The sequence below is a fragment of the Capricornis sumatraensis genome, chromosome X, assembly GCF_032405125.1.
Source record: "Capricornis sumatraensis isolate serow.1 chromosome X, serow.2, whole genome shotgun sequence".
NCBI classification, from domain to species: Eukaryota; Metazoa; Chordata; class Mammalia; order Artiodactyla; family Bovidae; genus Capricornis; species Capricornis sumatraensis.
The window spans coordinates 73,884,954-73,908,068 of record NC_091092.1 but is presented as its reverse complement, the minus strand read 5'-3'; the positions used below and the strand labels follow the sequence as shown (position 1 = coordinate 73,908,068).

At 35.9% G+C, this 23,115-nt stretch overlaps 1 protein-coding gene across 1 annotated transcript in view; it reads right to left on the bottom strand.

Moving 5' to 3' along the window:
• ATRX (ATRX chromatin remodeler) overlaps positions 1 to 23,115 on the bottom strand; it is a 214,071-nt gene that overhangs the window by 149,658 nt on the left and 41,298 nt on the right. Inside the window, exons 10-11 of the mRNA XM_068963358.1 lie at positions 9,883 to 10,013; positions 9,009 to 9,185 (exon numbers count right to left, since the gene is read on the bottom strand). Coding sequence (XP_068819459.1) covers positions 9,009 to 9,185; positions 9,883 to 10,013 — 308 coding nt within the window. The remainder of the gene's footprint in view (positions 1 to 9,008; positions 9,186 to 9,882; positions 10,014 to 23,115) is intronic.

Genomic DNA, 23,115 nt, shown 5'->3' with positions numbered 1-23,115 from the left:
GCGAAGTAGGCTGGCCAAGGTGAATTAAGGGTAATTACAGACTCTTTGCCATTTATAACAACTAAAACCTATGGACAGAATATATAAATAAACAACCTAAGGACTCTGCAAAGGGAATAAGAGTACGCAGATTGGGGACTGAAATCAAAACTTAAATAATAATCCTCATTAAATTGTGTGGGAGGATGAAAATCATGGGGGTTTTTTTCCCCACTCCTTTCCTGGTTTTGACAGGAAGGCGGGCTGAATTGCAAATTATGCAAAGGGTGCTGACTGCAAAACTCTGGGAGAACCTCATTTCTAGCCATAGAACTGGGAAAAAGGAGCTGAGTCATGCCTATCCCAAGAAAATAAGATGAATAGCTAATTTTATTTTTTCTCTCCAAAATTTTATTTTTCTGTACCAAAATTGCCAGTAAAACACAGGCATCTAAAACCCCAGAAGAATACCTGTATTTTTCTGGTCAGAGGAAGGCAAGCAGGGGAAATACAAGATAACCCTGGACTATCTTGTAGTACCAGAAAGTAAAGCATTTCTCAAAAACTGATGGGTATATATTAGAAGGATACATGATGCAACTTGAAGAAGCTCCCAGCAACCAAAGGTGGAACAATCTGAGCAATAAAATGAAAACCTGGATTGTAACTCATAAAATAAAATAAAACACCTATATGTCCATATTAATATAAGTAATGTGATAAATAGATAAATAAGGGGGAACAACTCTTCCTAGAAGTAATGAAACAAATTGTAAATCACCATTTAAACATACAACACAATAAAAACTGCTTAGGCAGTTGGATGCTAAAATTAGTGGGTTGAAGTATGATGAGAAATGGAATATCTGCATTGTCTCAAATTATCTCTCTATAAGATATTCATTAAATATGAACAAAAAAATACGGTTTTTTTTAACAGTAGAAAAAGTCAGCAGATACCAACTTCAGTAACTTAATCAGGTTAACAATACCAATAGTAAGAAACAAATTGTTATCATACACACTCAGTATAACACATCAAGAAGGATTCAATATAACTTTTGCAGTATTCTTGTCACAATGTCTAATAACCTAAATCTAACCATAAGAAAACACTAAACAAATACACACAGATCGACAGTCTAGAAAATAACTGATCAACACTCTTCAAAAGTGTCAAGGTCATGAAAGAAAAGACAAAGAAACTGTCACAGACTGGAGTAGATTAAGGCCACAACTGAATGCAATGCAGGATTCTAGACTAGATTCCAAAGTGGAAAAAGAACACAAGTGGGAAAAATAATGATAACCATATAAAATCTACAATTTATATCAGAGGTCAGAGATCTGATGGTATTTTCAACTTTGTAGGCTATAAGGTCGATGTTGCAGCCACTACTCAACTTTCTCACTGTAAACTCATGAAAGCAATAACTGAGTAACTATGACAGTGCACCAATAAAACTATTTATAAAACCATGAAGTCAGATTTACCCTTCAGGTGTAGTTTATCAAACACTGGCTAAATTAATAGTATTGTATCAATGTTAATTTCCTGATTCTGATTATTGTGCTATAATAAGTATAAGGTGTTAAATTAGGAGAGCTAGGTAAAGGGTATTTTTGTGACATTTCTATAAATCTAAAATTACTTCAAAATAAAATATTTTTAGAATATCTATTATGATCTGACATGAAAATCAAAGGTCTGGTCTATCTTTAAAAACATAGATAAGCATAAATAATAAAAAGATTGGTTATGGAAGAAGAGGAGAGTGAAGAGTTACTGTTTAGTTTCAGTTTGGGATGATCAAAGAATTCTGGAGACAGAGAGTGTTGACAGTTGCCAAATAATGCAAATATATTAATGCCATGGAATTGATTCAAACAGTTAAAAATGATTAAAAATTATGTTATGTGTATTTTTCCACAGTAAAAAAACAAACAAAAAACAATAAAGGAGTTCTCTGGTTGTCCAGTGGCTGATACCACACTCCCAGTGCAGGGGGCCCAGATTCAACTCTCATCAGTGAACTAGATCCCACATACCACAACTAAGAGTTCACATGCCACAACTAAAGATTTCACATGCTGGAAAGAAGATCGAAGATCCTGGGTGCCATAAGTAAGACCTGCTGCAACCAGATAAATAAATAAAAATATTATAAAAAAAAAAAAAGAACAGCTAAGCAACTGGGAATTTGGGAGAACAAGATGTCCAAAGGCACAAACAAATTCTGTGATTAAATGCAATTTTAAGCCTAGTATTAATTTTTCATCAAATATGTTATTTTGAAAATGTTCACACCGACCAAAAATTGGAACGAATCGCCAAATGAACAACTGTATCCCTTCTCTTAAATCCACTTAAAGTAGATTTGCTTTACCACATTTGCTTTATTTCTGTCTAAATATATGCACATCCTTTTTTGCCCTGAACCATTTGAAATTAAGTGCTGATATCATGACACTTCACCCTTAAGTATAAGGGCACTATCCTACATAATTAAATATCATTATAATACATGAGCAAGGTCTGATGCTGTAAAAAGCAATATTGCATAGGAACGTGGAATGTTAGGTCCATGAATCAAAGCAAATTGGAAGTGGTCGAACAGGACATGGCAACAGTGAACATCGACAATCTAGGAGTCAGCGAACTAAAATGGACTGGAATGGGTGAATTTAACTCAGATGACCATTATATCTACCACTGTGGGCAGGAATCCCACAGAAGAAATGGAGTAGCCATCACGGTCAAGAAAACAGTCCAAAATCCAGTACTTCGATGCAATCTCAAGAACAACAGAATGATCTCTGTTCGTTTCCAAGGCAAACCATTCAATACCACAGTAATCCAACTCTATGCCCCAAACAGTAATGCTGAAGAAGCTGAAGCTGAACGGTTACAAGACCTTTTAGAAGTAACACCCAAAAAAGATGTCCTTTTCATTAAAGGGGACTAGAATGCAAAAGTAGGAAGTCAAGAAACACCTGGGGTAATAGGAAAATTTGGCCTTGGAATACAGAATCAAGCAGGGCAAAGGCAAATAGAGTTTTGCCAAGAGATCGCACTGGCCATAGCAAACGCTTTCTTCCAACAATACAAGAGAAGACTCTACACAAGGACATCACCAGATGGTCAACAATGAAACCAGATTGATTATATTCTTTGCAGCCAAAGATGGAGAAGCTCTATAGAGTCAGCAAAAGCAAGACTGGGAGCTGACTGTGGCTCAGATCATGAACTCCTTACTGTAAATTCAGACTTAAATTGAAGAAAGTAGGGAAAACCACTAGACCATTCAGGCATGATGTAAATAAAATTCCTTATAATTATACAGTGGAAGTGAGAAATAGATTTAAGGGATGAGATCTGACAGATAGAGTGCCTGATGAACTATGGATGGAGGTTCATGACATTGTACCAGGAGACAGGGATCAAGACCATCTCCATGAAAAGAAATGCAAAAAAGCAAAATGGCTGTCTGGGGAGACCTTACAAATAGCTGTAAAAAGAAGAGAAGCAAAAAGCAAAAAAGAAAAGGAAAGATATAAGCATCTGAATGCAGAGTTCCAAAGAATAGCAAGAAGACATAAGAAAGCCTTCCTCAGTGATCAATGCAAAAGAAATCAATGCAAAGAAATCAAATGCAACAGAATGGGAAAGACTAGAAATCTCTTCAAGAAAATGAGAGATACCAAGGGAACATTTCATGCAAAGATGGGCTGGATAAAGGACAGAAATGGTATGGACCTAACAGAAGCAGAAGATATTAAGAAGAGGTGGCAAGAATACACAGAAGAACTGGACAAAAAAGATCTTCATGACCCAGATAATCACGATGGTGTGATCACTCACCTAGAGCCAGACATCCTGGAGTGTGAAGTCAAGTGGGCCTTAGAAAGCATCACTATGAATAAAGCTAGTGGACATAATGTAGCCCAGCTTCAGCAATACATGCACCGTGGACTTCCAGATGTTTAAGCTGGTTTTAGAAAAGGCAGAGGAAACAGAGATCAAATCGCCAACATCTCCTGGATCATCGAAAAAGCAAGAGAGTTCCAGAAAAACTTCTATTTCTGCTTTATTGACTGTGCCAAAGCCTTTGACTGTGTGGATCACAATAAACTGTGGAAAATTCTTAAAGAGATAGGAATACTAGACCACTGACCTGCACCTTGAGAAACCTGTATGCAGGTTAAGCAGCAACAGTTAGAACTGGACACGGAACAACAGACTCGGTCCAAATAGGAAAAGGAGTACATCAAGGCTGTATATTGTCACCCTGCTTATTTAACTTCTATGGAGAGTACATCATGAGAAACACTTGGATGGAGGAAGCACAAGCTGGAATCAAGATTTCCGGGAGAAATATCAATCACCTCAGATATGCAGATGACACCACCCTTATGGCAGAAAGTGAAGAGGAGCTAAAAAGCCTCTTGATGAAAGTGAAAGAGGAGAGTGAAAAAGTTGGCTTAAAGCTCAACATTCAGAAAACAAAGATCATGGCATCTGGTCCCATCACTTCATGGGAAATAGATGGGGAAACAGTGGAAACAGTGTGTTTGCAGCCACGCTTACTCCTTGTAAGAAAAGTTATGACCAACCTAGATAGCATATTCAAAAGCAGAGACATTACTTTGCCAACAAAGGTCCGTCTGGTCAAGGCTATGGTTTTTCCAGTGGTCATGTATGGATGTGAGAGTTGGACTGTGAAGAAAGCTGAGCACCAAAGAATTGATGATTCTGAACTGTGGTGTTGGAGAAAACTTTTGAGAGTCCCTTGGACTGCAAGGAGTTCCAACCAGTCCATTCTAAAGGAGATCAGTCCTGGGTGTTCATTGGAAGGACTGATGCTAAAGCTGAAACTCCAGTACTTTGGCCACTGATGCAAAGCCTTGAGTCATTGGAAAAGACTTTGATGCTGGGAGGGATTGGGGACAGGAGGAGCAGGGGAGAACAGAGGATGAGATGGTTGGATGGCATCACCAACTTGATGGACATGAGTTTGAGTGAACTCCAGAAGTTGGTGATGGACAGGGAGGCCTGGCGTGCTGCAGTTCACAGGATCGCAGAGAGTCAGACACAACTGAGCGAGTGAACTGACTGACTGATAATACATGAGAAAAATAACATGAACTAATAGAATCTACTATAAACGCAATCAATGCATTCTTGAAATTACCAGGAAAATAACTTTTACAAGTTTTTTTCAAATTCAGGTGAAAATGTTCACATGCTACACTTCATTTAATAATTAAGCTATTAGCTTCTGATTTTTCCCTATTGCCCATCATAAGTTTCCAGACAATATAGAGACACGAGAGTTTGCAAAACTTGGAAAATGGTGCAATTCTGAATGTCGTATCAATCACTGTTACATTCATCTTTATTAGAAACATAAATAAGATGGAATTTTAGTTTACTTTCTTCTACACAAACAGACCAAAAAAAAAAATAGTTGGATCGTAAGTAACCCACAGAAAAGGACAGTGGAAACACAGGTCACAGAAAACTTGGGATTCAATGAAACATTTCAAATGTATTTGGCCCACAGCTGCTGGCAACGCTACTATTTAGTTGCTAAGTCGTGTCTGACTCTGTGAAGCCATGGACTATAACCCACCAGGCTCTTTTATCCATGGGATTTCCCAGGCAAGAATACTAGAGTGGGTTGCCATTTCCTTCTCCAGGGTATCTTCCCGACCCAGGGATCAAACTCATGTCTCCTGCTTGGCAAACGGGTTCTTTACCACTGAACCACCAGGGAAGTCCTATTTGGCCTAATAAAGGACTCTATATTCCTGAGCTAATAAGCCTAAGAGGCAAAATTAGTATTTCTCCTTTTGAAGATGCATAGCAAATCATGCTGCTTTCTAATATGTTAAATCACTCACTTCCTTTATAGAATCTGAAAGACCAGCTTGCAGTCATGTTGCAAAGAAATTTATGAAAAATGCATTCACAAAATGAGGTACTATTATTCATTTGTTTACATGAAAATGTCCAAGGCATATTAAGTATATGCATGTGTGGCGAAGGGGTACCTTCCTCCTCTTCTTTAATGGATAGCTGTTGTCCCATAGCCCTTTAAATGCTCAGGATTCCAATATTCTTTCCCTAGCCTTCTATTTGCACAATATTATACCTTTGCTGGGTAATCTCTTTATTATACGTATACTATGACAACTGAACTTGACATCAACTATGGCAATATGTTCCAAATAGATTCAAAGCCTTCAGTTCAGTTCAGCCCCTCAGTCGTGTCTGACTCTTTGCAACTCCATGGACTGCAGCACGCCAGCCTTCCCTGTCCATCACCAACTCCCAGAGCTTCCTCAAACTCATGTCCATTGAGTCGGTGATGCCATCCAACCATCTCATCCCCTGTCGTCCCCTTCTCCTCCTGCCCTCAATCTTTCCCAGCATCAGGGTCTTTTCAAATGAGTTAGCTCTTTGCATCAGATGGCCAAAGTATTGGAGTTTCAACCTCAGCATCAGTCCTTCCAATGAATACCCAGGAATGATTTCCTTTAAGATGGACTGGTTGGATCCCCCTGTAGTCCAGGGGACTCTCAAAAGTCTTCTCCAACAACACAATTCAAAAGCATCAATTCTCCACTGCTCAGCTTTCTTTATGGTCCAACTATCACAAGCATACATGTACTGGAAAAACCACAGCTTTGACGAGATGGACCTTTGTCGGGAAAGTAATGTCTCTGCTTTTTAATATGATGTCTAGGTTGGTCATAGCTTTTCTTCCAAGGAGCAAGTGTCATTTAATTTCATGGCTGCAGTCACCATCTGTAGAGATTTTGGAGCCCAAGAAAATAAACTCTGTCATGGTTTCCATCATTTCCCCATCTATTTGCCATGAAGTGATGGAACTGGATGCCATGATCTAAGTTTTTTTAATGTTGAGTTTTAAGCCAGCTTTTTCACTCTCCTCTTTCATCAAGAGGCTCTTTACCCTCTCTTCGCTTTCTGCCATAAGGGTAGTATCATCTAAGTATCTGCGGTTATTGATATTTCTCCTGGTTATCGGATCAAAGCCCTCAGTCTCACAGTTTAACAGGCAACTAATCTGACCATATTACACCCTTAGTTGAAACCTTTCAATGGAACAATGAGTAGTTGTACTGAAGTTATGAATCTTGAATGCTGCTAATGAATGTCTTGTGCCTTTATCTAGGTGCTGAACATGTTTATCTAGATTTCCACTTACAGAGACTTCCCTGATGGTCCAGTGGCTAAGACTCTATGTTCCCAATGCAGGGGGCCTGGGTTCTATCCCTGATCAGGGAACTAGATCCCACATGCCACAACTAAGAGTTCAAATGCTGCAACCAAAAAAAACTGTTTGCCACAACTAAAACCCAGTGCAACCAAATAAATAAATAATTTTTCTAAAAGCTGTCCACTTATGAAATATATGCTTTTCTGTATATATATGTATACCTTAAACAGCTTTTTAAATAGTGGCACCTCTCTGTGAACATACTGAAAACAAACTGTACACTGTAAGCAAGTAAACTGTATTATTTTAAAATTATGTCTCAATACAGCTATAAAACTAATTTTTAAAATTTAAAAAAAAAATTAACTTTTCAATGGCTCTCCATTCTATAGAGCCAATGTACTTCTCAGATATTTCCAAAAATGCTTTCTTATTCCTAGTGGCACAAACAAGAGTTAATCTGCCTGACAAGAATTGGGTAATAAAGTCTTCAAAGTCTGTCCCAAAGAAGAAAAACCTTTCTTTGAACTTCTTGTTAGCCAAAATCCTCATGAAAAGTTCATATTTAATTGCTCAATATGTATTATATAATATGAGAATGCTCTCCACCAACTCTCAAGTAAAATGAACACACCAAAGAGATGTACCATATTCACTCTACAGCCTCATGCACTCATGAGTCCACAGTCAAGTACTCCAATTTGAGGAACAGGCTTACAAGGATCTACAGTATCTGATCTCTGTCTTATTGGTCCAGCCTAATTTCCTGCTGTTCCTTTCCTTACTCCCTTCTATACTCCAGCCATACCACATGAATTGCATCCCCTCCACCATGAGCTAAACAATTTGCAGAGGTTTTTAAAACTTTTTCCCTGCTTATATTATAAATTTTAACAACAAATCTACCTTCTCCCCATTTAGAACTTTATCTGCTGAATGAAACTCTCCATCTTTGTCAAGTCTTCTCTGTTGATAACCCCTACCCCTCAAGAAGCTAAAGAAATCCTCTTTATGCCACACCTTAACTTACACTTGTTACACAAGACAACCCTCATGGTACTACAAGTTCTTATAATACTAATGTCAGTAATTCTTATTAACCCTGACTGCCAAAATTGGCTACATATCAAAATCATTTCAGAGATGCTTTTAATACATATGGATACCTAGGTTCCCACCACCATCAATGATGCTTCAACTGGCTCGAGGTGGAGCCCTGCCATAGGAAGGTATATTTTTAAATCCCACAAGTGATCTGCATGTGTAGCCAGGCTGAAAACTATCATATAAAACAGTGATTTCTTTATTCATTTTATATCCTCAATGTTCACCATGATGTTGGAAACATGTAACTGACTCAGTGCAGAAAGACACAGAATTTAATATAATAAAAATTTAACCTGGCTACATATAAGTTTTAAACATAAGCTTGCATAAATCTATCCAAATTATCTATATCTTCTATCTTTCCTCAGGAAAGCATTATTTCTTCCTATAGTTATAGGCAGTCTTATATGTTCCATATGACCTTATGCATATTTTATTTATTGTCATATTTATCTTTTTAATCTAGATGTATATGACTACTAAAGGTCAAAAATATTCTTTGTCATCTCTCAAGTTTCTGGGTTACCTTCCCACTATAAATTCTTTATTTCACTCTCAGAATAGCTGTTGTCAGTGTGCAGATACTCACCTACTATAGGTGGTCAATTGTTGGACCAGATATGTTGTTTACCAGTATGAACCAGTACGTTGTTCACCATCAAAATTAAAATGTCTTACCCTTCCTTCTATTTCTGCTTTTGGCTTCTTTGTGCTCTTTAGGCTTCATCTTTTTTTCTTCTCCGGATTCTCCATCACTCAGAGTCAGCTTGTGTCTCAAAAGCCTATGTCTGTATCTTGGCTTCTTAGATTCTTCAGAATCTGAATCTGATTCAGAAATGGCTTGATTTTTTACTTCTAAATGGAGAAAACAAATCATTAAAACCTTCAGCCTTTTTTCCTTTAAAATGTTGTACACCTACGTATTCTGTTTGTAGATAATTATCATGATTTACGGAACTGATCAGAGCTGCATACTAACCTTGTTAAATTGTTGATAATAAGCAAACTCATACATCACACTTGATCTATTACTATCATTAAGTAGCAATGAAATATCACCAATATACATTTATAGATTTTTAAAAGGTAAAAAATATTTTGCTTTACAACCCATCTATTTATTGGCAGTGACTGACAAAATTTGCACAATTATTACCAGATATTCAAAACGATTAATGGTAGCAATGTTTTAATAAACTTCAAACATATATATTAAGAGATTTCATGCTCAGACAGTCTTCAAAGACTGAACTGGTCAAACAACCAAATTATGACATACTATACTTCTCTCCGGCTTCCCTGGTGGCTCAGACAGTAAAGAATCTGACTGCAGTGTGGGAGACCTGGGTTCAAGCACTGGGTTGGGAAGACCCTGGAAAAGGAAATGGCAACCCACTCCACTATTCTTGCATGGAGAATCCCATGGACAGAGGAGCCTGGCAGGCTATAGTCCATGGGGTCACAGAGTCAGACACGACTGCAACTACCCATTTCACTTCACTTCACTTCACTTCACTTCATTTCACTTCATACTTCTCCCTGGGGAACTCACCATCATCTCCAGGGTTTTCTTCATTGTGTTTTCCAGTTCTTTTCTTCCCTTCTTCTGACTCATCTGAAGATCCATCCTCATCGGAGGAAAGATTGGCTTTAATTTCTTCTAAAAGCATCTTCTTGGCAATTCTCGAGAGAAAAAAGACAATAAAAACTATATATTTGATGGTGAAGTATTACAAATTAAAAACAAATGGAATTATATGTATCAAAATAGAAATAATTTTGTCAATAGATTTTTATTATAAATATGTCCATCAAAGTCTATTTTAATTTAAAGTACTAACCAAAACTTTTGAAAATGCTCTTAGCACTGATTTCCCCCCAGTTCTATTCAATTTCACAATATACTGAAAAATCTCAGGGATGTTTCTACTATTTTCACCAATTGCAACTTCATGCTGGATATCCTTCCAATCCTATACTTGCTCTGCTGCCACCATCTAACAACTACAGTATCAGACATGCCCACAATAGTAAATCAATTCATTCAAACAAATGGTATTTCAACACAAAATTCCACATGAAAGGATTTATTCAACAGTAAAACATATTCTTAGAAAATCAGTGTCTAATAAACCACTAATGTGAAACAGTGCCTAAAACAAGTGAATAACATTTTTGGCTCTTATATTTCCATTTACTGCATAAACTCTTCCAATCAAATGAAAATATACAACATATATTAAAATACTAAAGCAATAAAAAATCCCTAATAATATTCAAACTAAGGCAGAAAAGGGGCAAGAGTGCTATTTACTATGTACATAGTTAAAGAACACAAATTACTTTCAAAAAGTTTTTACTTTCCAAAAAAAGTAGATAATGCATTAGCCTAAAGCATTCCAAAATTTTTCCAGATGCTCCTCAAAGACTAATTCGCCAATGAAAAAATAAACTGTTCAAAGCATGAGAAAATATTTAATACTATCTTATGTTAAAATATCAGTTCAGTTCAGTTCAGTGGCTCAGTCGTCTCTGGCTATTTGCAACCCCAGGAATCCCAGCATGCCAGGCCGCCCTGTCCATCACCATCTCCCGGAGTTCACTCAGACTCACGTCCATCGAGTCCATGATGCCATCCAGCCATTTCATCCTCGGTCGTCCCCTTCTCCTCCTGACCTCAATCCCTCCCAGCATCGGAGCCTTTTCGAATGAGTCAACTCTTCGCATGAAGTGGCCAAAGTACTGGAGTTTCAGCTTTAGCATCATTCCTTCCAAAGAAATCCCAGGGCTGATCTCCTTCAGAATGGACTGGTTGGATCTCCTTGCAGTCCAAGGGACTCTCAAGAGTCTTCTCCAACACCACAGTTCAAAAGCATCAATTCTTCGGTGCTCAGCCTTCTTCACCGTCCAACTCTCACATTCATACGTGACCACAGGAAAAACCATAGCCTTGACTTAGATGGACCTTAGTCGGCAAAGTAATATCGCTGCTTTTGAATACGCTGTCTACGTTGGTCATAACTTTCCTTCCAAGGAGTAAGAGTCTTTTAATTTCATGGCTGCAGTTACCATCTGCAGTGATTTTGGAGCCCAAAAAGATAAAGTCTGGTACTGTTTCCACTGTTTCCCCATCTATTTCCCATGAAGTAATGGGATCGGATGCCACGATCTTCGTTTTCTGAATGTCGAGCTTTCAGCCAACTTTTTCACTCTCCTCTTTCATCAAGAGGCTTTTTAGCTCCTCTTCACTTTCTGCCACAAGGGTAGTGCCATCTGCATATCTGAGGTTATTGATATTTCTCCCAGCAATCTTGATTCCAGCTTGTGTTTCTTCCAGCCCAGTGTTTCTCATGATGTACTCTGCATAGAAGTTAAATAAGCAGGGTGACAATATACAGCCTTGATGTACTCCTTTTCCTATTTGGAACCAGTCTGTTGTTCCATGTCCAGTTCTAACTGTGGCTTCCTGACCTGCATACAGATTTCTCAAGAGGCAGGTGAGGTGGTCTGGTATTCCCATCTCTTTCAGAATTTTCCACAGTTTCTTGGGATCCACACAGTCAAAGGCTTTGGCATAGTCAATAAAGCAGAAATAGATGTTTTAATGGAACTCTCTTGCTTTTTCCATGATCCAGCGGATGTTGGCAATTTGATCTCTGGTTCCTCTGCCTTTTCTAAAACCAGCTTGAACGTCAGGGAGTTCACGGTTCATGAATTGCTGAAACCTGGCTTGGAGAATTTTGAGCATTACTTTACTAGCATGTGAGATGAGTGCAATTGTGTGGTATTTTGAGCATTCTTTGGCATTGCCTTTCTTTGGAATTGGAATGAAAACTGAACTTTTCCATTCCTGTGGCCACTGCTGAGTTTTCCAAATTTGTTGGCATACTGAGTGCAGCACTTTCACAGCATAATCTTTCAGGATTTCAAACAGCTCAACTGGAATTCCATCACCTCCACTAGCTTTGTTTGTAGTGATGCTTTCTAAGGCCCACTTCACTTCACATTCCAAAATGTCTGGCTCTAGATTAGTGATCACATCACCATGATTATCTGGGTCGTGATGATCTTTTTTGTACAGTTCTTCCGTGTATTCTTGCCACCTCTTCTTAATATCTTCTGCTTCTGTTAGGTCCATACCATTTCTGTCCTTTACTGAGCCCATCTTTGCATGAAATGTTCCCTTGGTATCTCTCATTTTCTTGAAGAGATCTCTAGTCTTTCCCATTCTGTTCTTTTCCTCTATTTCTTTGCATTGATCACTGAAGAAGGCTTTCTTATCTCTTCTTGCTGTTCTTTGGAACTCTGCATTCAGATGCTTATATCTTTCCTTTTCTCCTTTGCTTTTCACCTCTCTTCTTTTCACAGATATTTGTAAGGCCTCCCCAGACAGCCATTTTGCTTTTTTGCATTTCTTTTCCATGGGGATGGTCTTGATCCCTGTCTCCTGTACAATGTCACAAACCTCATTCCATAGTTCATCAGGCACTCTATCTATCAGATCTAGGACCTTAAATCTATTTCTCACTTCCACTGTATAATCATAAAGGATTTGATTTAGGTCATACCTGAATGGTGCAGCAGTTTTCCCTATTTTCTTTAATTTGAGTCTGAATTTGGTAATAAGGAGTTCATGATCTGAGCCACAGTCAGCTCCTGGTCTTGTTTTTTGTTGACTGTATAGAGCTTCTCCATCTTTGGCTGCAAAGAATGTAATCAATCTGATTTCAGTGTTGACCATCTGGTGATGTCCATGTGTAGAGTCTTCTCTTGTGTTGTTGGAAGAGGGTATGTGCTATGACCAGTGCATTCTCTTGGCAAAACTCTATTAGCCTTTGCCCTGCTTGATTGCACATTCCAAGGCCAAATTTGCCTGTTACTCCAGGTGTTTCTTGGCTTCCTACTTTTTCATTCCAGTCCCCTATAATGAAAAGGACATCTTTTTTGGGTGTTAGTTCTAAAAGGTCTTGTAGGTCTTCATAGAACTGTTCAACTTCAGCTTCTTCAGCATTACTGGTTGGGGCACAGACTTGGATAACTGTGATATTGAATGGTTTGCCTTGGAGACGAACAGAGATCATTCTGTTGTTTTTGAGATTGCATCCAAGTACTGCATTTCAGACTCTTGTTGACCATGATGTCTACTATATTCCTAATAAATTTTCATCTTTGCACTAAAGGAAGATATCAAGAAGTGTAAGATAAAAACAGTTTTTGTGTAAGATGAGGTAATTTTCACCTTTAGATATAAATTCATAAATCCCAATAACAAAGCGAAACCTTATAAAAAGGCTCAAAAGTTGACATGATTCTTGGTTTTCCCTGAACTAGCTTCTATATGGATAAACATCTACTCTGTAATCATGAATGACTCTAGCTCAGTCAAAATCTTAGAGCTGGAATTAGGAGACTTTTGTTATTTTTAAATTTGAAATTATTTTTATTCATTAACATGAACTCACATTAAATCAAGAATTCATTCAATGGTAGGAGGTGTTAATGTATGTTAATGTTTTTTTAATTTTATTTGAAATATAGATTGCTCATTGCAATTTATATTCAAAGATATTTAGCAAAGGCACCTAGACAAACTAAAGCAAACAAAACAGCTAATCACTTTCATAAATGCTGATATGCCCTTTGGTCCTTCGTTCCTAAACAGATAGATAAGGAACATTTAGAAAACAGAGAGAGCTACAAATTGCAAGAGGAAACCACAGATGAGTTAGCTTTTCTGAGGATTTCTAACTTGATATGCATTTTAATGAAGTGGAGATTAGATCATTCCAATTCAAATCCTACTAAAGTTGCATTGGTGGCTCAGATGGCAAAGAATCCACATGCAATTTAGATGACCTGGGTTCAACCCCTGGGTTGGGAAGATCCCCTGGAGAGGGGAATGGCAATCCACTCCAGTATTCTTAATTGAAAAATCCCTTGGACCAAGGAGCCTGGCGGGCTACAGTCCATGAGGTCACAGAGAGTTGGACACAACTGAGAGATACTAACTTTAAACTTCTACATCAGTGGTTTCCTAACTGCACATGGTTTGGACTGTACATAGTAAAGGTTTTTAAGATGGGGACAACTTACATTTCGTGAAGAAAAAAAAATTAAACCCAAATATCATTTATTTCATCATTTTATAAAGTATGAACATACCCCTCCACAAATTAGGAAACAGTTTCAAAATAAACGGTGGCTCTTTAAATGAATTAAAAGCATCCTTCTGGAAAAACTCTCTAAAATTATCTTTTATACATACCACATCATCATTTCCCATGAACAAGGAATGACTTTTTCAAGCCAATTTGAGTAAAAACACAGATTTGGAATGAGTAAGTATATGTGCACCTGTGTGTACATATAATATGAAGCACTGGATACTAGGTTACAAATAGAAAAACAGTTTACGTGCAGTTACAAGATCTTATATCACCATTTGAGTGGTATAATAATAGCAAATAAAAATACAATTATTAATTTAGTTACTCTAAAGGTTAGTTCAATCACCTGATTTTAGTTTACATTTACAAGTTTAAAAAATGTCATAAACTCCATATAATCTATAAAGACTTGGTTGTTAATTTTAGGAAACCACATATTTCTTCTTTCGAACTCTAGATTCCTAATAAGTCTACTAAATGAAAAGTCAAAACATGTAAACTTATAAATACTAAAATTCTAGGCTGTCATGAGGAAACTAACATAAAATATGTAAGATCATAAGATTCTATACCACATGAAAAATCACACAATAAATCATGAAAAATGAAATGAGATCCACACACTGAAGAATTACTTGATTTATCAACAACCCTCAATAAAGTCATAATATACAGAACAATCACAGATACTTTAGAAGTGAATGCTCATTTTTCTCCAAACTGAAAGTTATACAGAGTAATGGAGATTCCCTAAGCTTTACCTCACTAAGATGTTTTAGATTTGCCCTTTTGAGCAAAGGAAAGCCTAATGAATACCCATAAACATTAAGCCCTAAAAAGAATAATAAAGTAAAATAATTTTGCATAAATAATGGCTGATGGCTCAAGTCCAATAGGTCAAAGACTTAATGTATCATACAATTAGCCCATCACATAACGTACAACTCAAAGTTAGAACTTAATCTGAAAGACCTAAGTGCTGAGGCTGACCTTCAACCTGAGTATTCAAAGATGTTGAGGTGAGATGTGTCCCATCTACAAAGCCTGCAGTGAGATTCTTCAAGGGAAACTCCACTACATTAACTCTTGAGTCACGGGTCACAGAAACTTCAAGGACATCATCACTTGAGAACCAGCTCAGGCTGGGAAAGCGTCATTTTGGAGGCCTCAGCTGGACCCATGCTGGAATGCATGTGATGGATGTATAGTCATGATTCCTAGTTGATTCTGTTTGCTCTGAAGTTTCCTTTCTTGAGGTTTTCCAGGATGTTTCTGAGAAAATCATCCAGGCAACAAGGTACTGCCCCTAGAATCTCAATGTTCAGCATTACATCTTGGGGCAGGTACAGCATTCAAAGCAGTCACAACTCTACCAGAAGCATCAGAGGCACTAGTTGTGCCAAACTTGTGGCAGAAAACCTGGCAGAACCAGAAGTAATGGAGTCACTTCTCCATTTTCCTGAAAGGGAAGGAAAGGAGAGGGGAAGAAAGCAAAACAATATGGAAAGGAGGATAAAAACCCACAAACAATGATCAGAAGTGGTAGCATGAAAGAGTAATAGAACCTCAAAACTCAAACAAGCTAAATCACATAATGAATACCAAGATAAGATAATGCCTTATTATCCTTGCACCATCAGCTACTAAAATAAAGCAAAAATAAAATAAGGAATGAGGCCAACAATGCAAAGACAAATGAGCAATCACATAGAGAGCAAACGAGACAAGAAAGCCTTCAGTAATTCTGATCCTTCCTAGAAAGGAAATCAGTAATGCCTCTTGTTTAAGCACTCAAACAGGAAAAGAAAGTAAACCACCTCTTGGCTGGTAGAAAAATTGATAATTCAAAACACTCAGTTTCTTAAAAAAGGAATAATCAAGAGAATCTCTTGCACCAGGGAATTTTAGAGAAAAAGCCATTACAAAAGCAACACAAAATGTTAGAGCTGAAGAAAGGACCTCAGAGTCCAAGTTTGTCATTTCATAGATGAGGAAACAGGCTTAAAAAGGGGAAATGACTTGGCCAAAGAAACAAAGCTAGTAAGTGGCAAAGCCAGAAGTACAATCTAAGCTCCTAAATCCCAATCTGCTACTAATTTTACTATGTTAGTCCTATATTCTCTACTCATTCACTGCTACTGTGCTAATTAATGAGTGCTTAGGGTAATACACTAAAGTCACATTCTTAAAGATATCTGTATTTCATTGATTTTTAAGATTATGTATTTAGAAATGAAAGAATCCAAGCTTTCATTTTTAAAGATTTTTTTTAAAAGAGATGTAAACATCTTTCACCTAGTATGCACTATCTCTAAAATACTGATAGACCATTTCAGATATCCCCAACAATCTACTGTCTTTATCTTTCAAGAGATTCTGAAAACAGGGTTGAAGAAAATTACTAAATGAAACCACATTTTTAGAAGGCCAAAATAGTGTGGATCCATACACAAAGGTGACAAATTAATTTTTTTTGCATTCTGTGCATTGTATCACAAAAGAATAGTTAAAACAGAGAATTCTGAATAAGATTATAGTTTTAGAGATAAAAAACAGCTAGGTAAATGTAATACTAAAACAACACACCATATATAAAAGGTTGATCTATAAAACAATTCAAATAACTACAGTCAAAAAATGTTGAATAAATAACATTTCTCACAATAAAAATTTTTTTGAGAACAGGGTGAGGGACACATAACCCTCTAGTATGGAGGGACGCTTTGTTTTAACAAGTATTATATACTTCAGGTTGAGAATAAAAGATAAACACTGCACAAAACTACAAAGGAATTCCTCATCTTCAAAATCTGTATTAGTATTTTTTTAAACTCTGGTTCAAAATTAGTATTTTTTTTTCTTTTGGTCACTTGGCTAGGCTTGGATCAAATCCAACCCCAGTGCAGTGCAAACAGAGTCCTAATCACTGGACCACCAGGGAAGGCTCCAAAATTGATACTGGGTTAAACTTGAACGAACTTTTTGACCAACCCAGTATCTTGATATGACCCTTTCTATGAAAAAAATATAACTAAGGCATAATGAAGAGAGTGCTATTCATGAGATAATGATGAAGTCACTAAATAACCAAAAAGCTAAACACCACCTTGAAATATTTTAGTCACATGTTCTATAATGTTTGCACTTAATAAAAAACATCACCGTTTACTTAAAATTAGTATCAAATAACTTTTTAAAAAATCTTAGGAGTAGAAAGATAAAAGCTGTATGAAATTAAGAACTCAAAGTTTATTAACAATTTATGCATGCGCTCAAATTACAAAATGTGTATTCCCTGATTTTATGTAAAAATCTAAGCCAATTTTAGAGAAAATTTTAATAAGAAATTTATTAACGTTGATATTAATTTAGGAAATTTGATCATACTAAAGAACTAGTTCAATTTTTTAATATTCAATACTTGAAAAGTAAAATCAAAGAATTTGAAAAAAATAATAATAATTTGCCTTAATTTTATTTTCAAAATCCAAAGACTATATAGTCATAAAAATCAACCTTTTTTGCTCACCCTAGAAACTCAAAACTCTCTCTTTTTTGGGGAGTGGGGATGGGAGCTTTTTCTCATTTTCTCAAAGTCCTAGTATCATCAAACAATAGAAAATAGGGGAAAAAGGCTGAACATAATGTTTATATCTCAGGTAGATTATATCTAGTGGCTAGATCACCTGTATTATACTTGACTTACAAAACTTACCTGCACTGGAAAGACAAAGGAAATTGAAAAAAAATTGCCTTAAAATTGCCAGATATTTAAAACCCTTATTCAAACATGAAACAAGTAAAATACTCATTTAAAACCTATCTTTCTTTTTAAAGCTCAATGAAACCTAAATCAATTTTGCAAATCAAATGTGAAAAAAAATTTACAGAAAAAAATTATTGCAGTTTAGCAAATTAGTAAAGAACAGCTAAAGACATATATAGAAGATGAACACTTGTAAACGTGCTGAAGAAACCAAAGTCATATATCAAAGGGGCTTGACATATATTCAAGCCAATAATCTTTGCTGAAACCAAGTAAACAATCATCAAATATCTTTATTAGAATGAAAAACATCCAGGAATCATTAATCACTTCCAAAAATATGCTTGATTAATAGCACAGAGCCTGCATCTACAGAATACACCAAATTAGTAGGAGAAAAAAATAATGATTTGTATGTTTTCCAGTCTTAAAAGCAAAGTAGTACCAAATGATATAACAACTGGAAAACTAAGGCTACAACGTAGTCCCACAATAATGAAGCAGAAATTCTATTAACAATGGGCAATTTCTTTAAGCAATCTCCACATCAAATTTTGCTTCTATGAAAAAAAATTAGCCCCACTGAGACAGAAATTATGAGAAAAACTATGCAATATTAGTCAACCTAACTAAGCATTTTTCTACTATAAAGTAAATATTAATATATATATGTGTGGCCGTAGAGGATATACATATAAAAAGCCTCAATTTAAGCTAAGTTTGGATTTTTAAAATTGCAGATTTAGGAAGAATTCTGACAATCTAGTTTTTTTCCTTTAAAAGCTCAGTTTTAAATATTTTCCACACCCTGTAAAAATTACAAATAAAGAATATTCTGAAGATAATTCTTTTGGAGGGGCTGGATTCTTCAGTGATAGTTTAACATGCAACCTCTGAAGAAAAGCCTGATTTAATAATCCTCAACACCATCACTACTGAACTTAAATATACTACTATGTTAGGACTGAGGCTAATTCACAGTGCAGGTATTAAAATAAACATTAAATATCCTTTTAATGAAAGAATTAATTTAAAACAAAACAGATATTTGAAAGGCAACATTAACATAATGGACAATTCAAATAAATGACCTTAAAATTACATGTATAATTTAAATAATCTGACAAACTGATATCATTTTCCCTTCCAAAAAGTATATAAAGCCTGTTATAAAATCTGAATTAAATTCTGTTATACAAAATTCAAAATATAAAGTTAGTCTATTTATATTTTTTCAAAAAAGCTGAAACAAAAATTATAAAAATTAAACTGCTGCTCAACCTATAATTTTTATCACTGTTTACTAAAGGTAATTAAATAGAAATTATTTTACAAGTTAGACCACTCTATCTCACAATAGCATACATTTACTTTCAAATACGAATGATACTAAATAATAGCATGCTAAAATAACAAACTTATTTATTCACACCTACTAAAATATTCAGGACATGACTAAGTTCTTTAAATTACCTCAAAACCTACTATAACTTTAAAATGAAAATGATAAATTGTAATGAAATCTGTCATAAAATTTTCACACACATAGGTAAATATATATGTTATATATAAGAACATATGTTTACAGAATTATAAAGTATTCACTTCCTCAATTTCAGAAATATCAAAACTTAGTTGACTATAAACTAGCTTGCATATCTTGGTTCTACCAAATTGTTTCAACTCTCATGAAAAGAGTGATTATAATAAAAATTAAATGCTTGAACAAGAAAAAAGTTTTACAGACATTTATTGCATCCAAATAATTAACTATTTGCATTAATACACTATTTACCTGTCCATAAATATCAACAGTGAAAATGTGTTACAATACTGCTAAAAAGGCAAAGCATATGAAATTTATACACAATTGTGTACAAATTTATACATCATTACAATATGCTGTCTACTAAAATATATCCAACTCAAAAATGTAAAAGGTAAAAAATAACTCCAAGACTTTATCATGATCTGAAAACAAACTTTTAAAACTTGCTTAGTGCATATTCAAATATGCTCAAGTACACTGTCTATATTAAAATAATTTTAAAAGGTATTATATCCCCATCATTAGATAACACATGGGTATTAGATACCTCTTTGGTATACTGCATATGAAACAAGTTATTACTGGCATATTTTATAAAAGCACACTAAACGGGATATAAAGAAAAACATGCTCAAAATAAAATTCTTCTCGAAAGTACTCAACATGGTTGTACTTTTTTAATCACAAATAAACAATGGAATTAAAGATGCCTTTCAATAAAATACCTGCCAGTTACAGAGAGCTATGATCAAGTAACTTAAAAGATAAAAAGTATACTTATATTTTGACAAGCTCTAACACAAAAATTATTGCACCCTACTGACACTTATTTGGTGGTTAAATACGAAATTAAGGTTCATAACCCATAAGTAAATTAGGATATAACATGTTTTAAACATTATTAGCCTTTCAATAACATTTGAGGCCATATAATTTACAAGAAAACAAATAACATAAATAAATGAAGAGGAATTAAAGCATGCTAAAAAAGATTAAAATTTAAATGCCTGTAACATAAAATTTAATGATTTGAAAAAAACTGGATATATATGTTTAATCAAAAAATAAGTAGATGACAGCACCTGAGTTTATCTATGACTAATCTCCACTAGAACAAAGCTAGTGGAGGTGATGGAATTCCAGCTGAGTTATTTCAAATCCTGAAAGATGATACTGTGAAAGTGCTGCACTCAGTGTCAGCAAATTTGGAAAACACAGCAGTGGCCTCAGGACTGGAAAAGGTCAGTTTTCATTCCAATCCCAAAGTAAGGCAAAGCCAAAGAATGCTCAAACTACCACACAATTGCACTCATCTCACACTCTAGCAAAGTAATGCTCAAAATGCTCCAAGCCAGGCTTTGGCAATACATGAACCATGAACTTCAAGATGTTCAAGCTGGTTTTAGAAAAGGTAAAGAAACCAGAGATCAAACTGCCAACACCTGCTGGATCATCAAAAAAGCAAGAGAGTTCCAGAAAAACATCTATTTCTGCTTTATTGACTATGCCAAAGCCGTGTGACTGTGTGGATCACAAGAAACTGTGGAAAATTCTGAAAGAGATGGGAATGCCAGACCACCTGACCTTCCTCTTGAGAAACCTATATGCAGGTCAGGAAGCAACAGTTAGAACTGGACATGGAACAACAGACTGGTTCCAAACAGGAAAAGGACTATGACAAGGCTGTATATTGTCACCCTGCTTATTTAACTTATATGCAGAGTACATCATGAGAAACGCTGGGCTGGAGGAAGCACAAGCTAGAATCAAGATTGCTGGGAGAAATAACAATAACCTCAGATATGCAGATAACACCACCCTTATTATGGAAAGTAGAGAAGAACTGAAGAGCCTCTTAATGAAAGTGAAAGAGGAGAGTGAAAAAGATGGCTTAAACTCAACATTCAGAAAACGAAGATCATGGCATCTGGTCCCATCACTTCATGGAAAATAGATGGGGAAACAGTGGAAACAGTGGCAGAGTTTATTTTTCTGGGCTCCAAAATCACTGCAGATGGTGATTGCAGCCATGAAATTAAAAGACGCTTACTCCTTGGAAGGAAAGTTATGACCAACCTATACAGCATATTAAAAAGCAGAGAGACATTACTTTGTCAACAAAGGTCCATCTAGTCAAGGCTACGGTTTTTCCAGCGGTCATGTATGGATGTGAGGGTTGGACTGTAAAGAAAGCTGCGCACAGAATTGATGCTTTTGAACTGTGGTGTTGGAGAAGACTCTTGAGAGTCCCTTGCACTGCAAGGAGATCCAACCAGTCCATCCTAAAGGAGATCAGTCCTGGGTATTCACTGGAAGGACTGATGTTGAAGCTAAAACTCCAATACTTTGGCCACCTGATACGGAAAGCTGACTCATTTGAAAAGACCCTGATGCTGGGAAAGATTGAGGGCAGGAGGAGAAGGGGACGACAGAGGATGAGATGGTTGGATGGCATCACCAACTCCATAGACATGGGTTTGGGTGGACTCCAAGAGTTGGTGATGGACAGGGAGGCCTGGCGTGCTGCGATTCATGGGGTCACAAAGAGTCGGACACAACTGAGCAACTGAGCTGAAGCTCTATTCAAAACTACAAAATAAAAATTATTGTTCATTCACCTTAATAAAAATGCTGTCCTATTAATTAGGAGAATGTTGATCTTTGAAACAGAAAAACCTGTCAGCAACAGCAAGACATAACAAAACTATAGTGACAGCTGGCCCCATAGCTTTTAATAACTCAGTTAATTCCTTACAAAATTATGACACAAAAATTAATGTTTATCTTCATGCTTTCTTAGTTATTAGAGCTTACTATTAGGAATAAATGGATATTAATATAGTACTCTATAGTAAAATCTCAAGTCTATCATATATTTTTGGTGCCAGAATTGATCAGAGAACATTTCATCCAATCTTTTCATTTTAGAGAACAGAAAATTGTGGCAAAAATCACTTTTCCAAGATCACACAGAAAAGTCAGAACTAGAAGTCACATAATCTTATGCCCATTATCCCCAAATTCCATCCATTACACCACACTGTCTCCATGGAGATTATGAGTATGTGGGATCTTCTAGTTCAGGAAGGGTTTAAAAGATATATAAAAAACATAAATTTTTGAATATCTCCACTTTCTTTATTCCTCATTGCTAAGATATGGGTGTATCTTTATTTTTTTTCTTCTCCCTGCTATCCCTTAGTTAAGTCAATCTGTACAGACTACAATGTTCACATTTAAACCTATTATATAAGTATTATTAATGTTAACACTATCAAACTGTCTACTTCTATTTTATTTGAA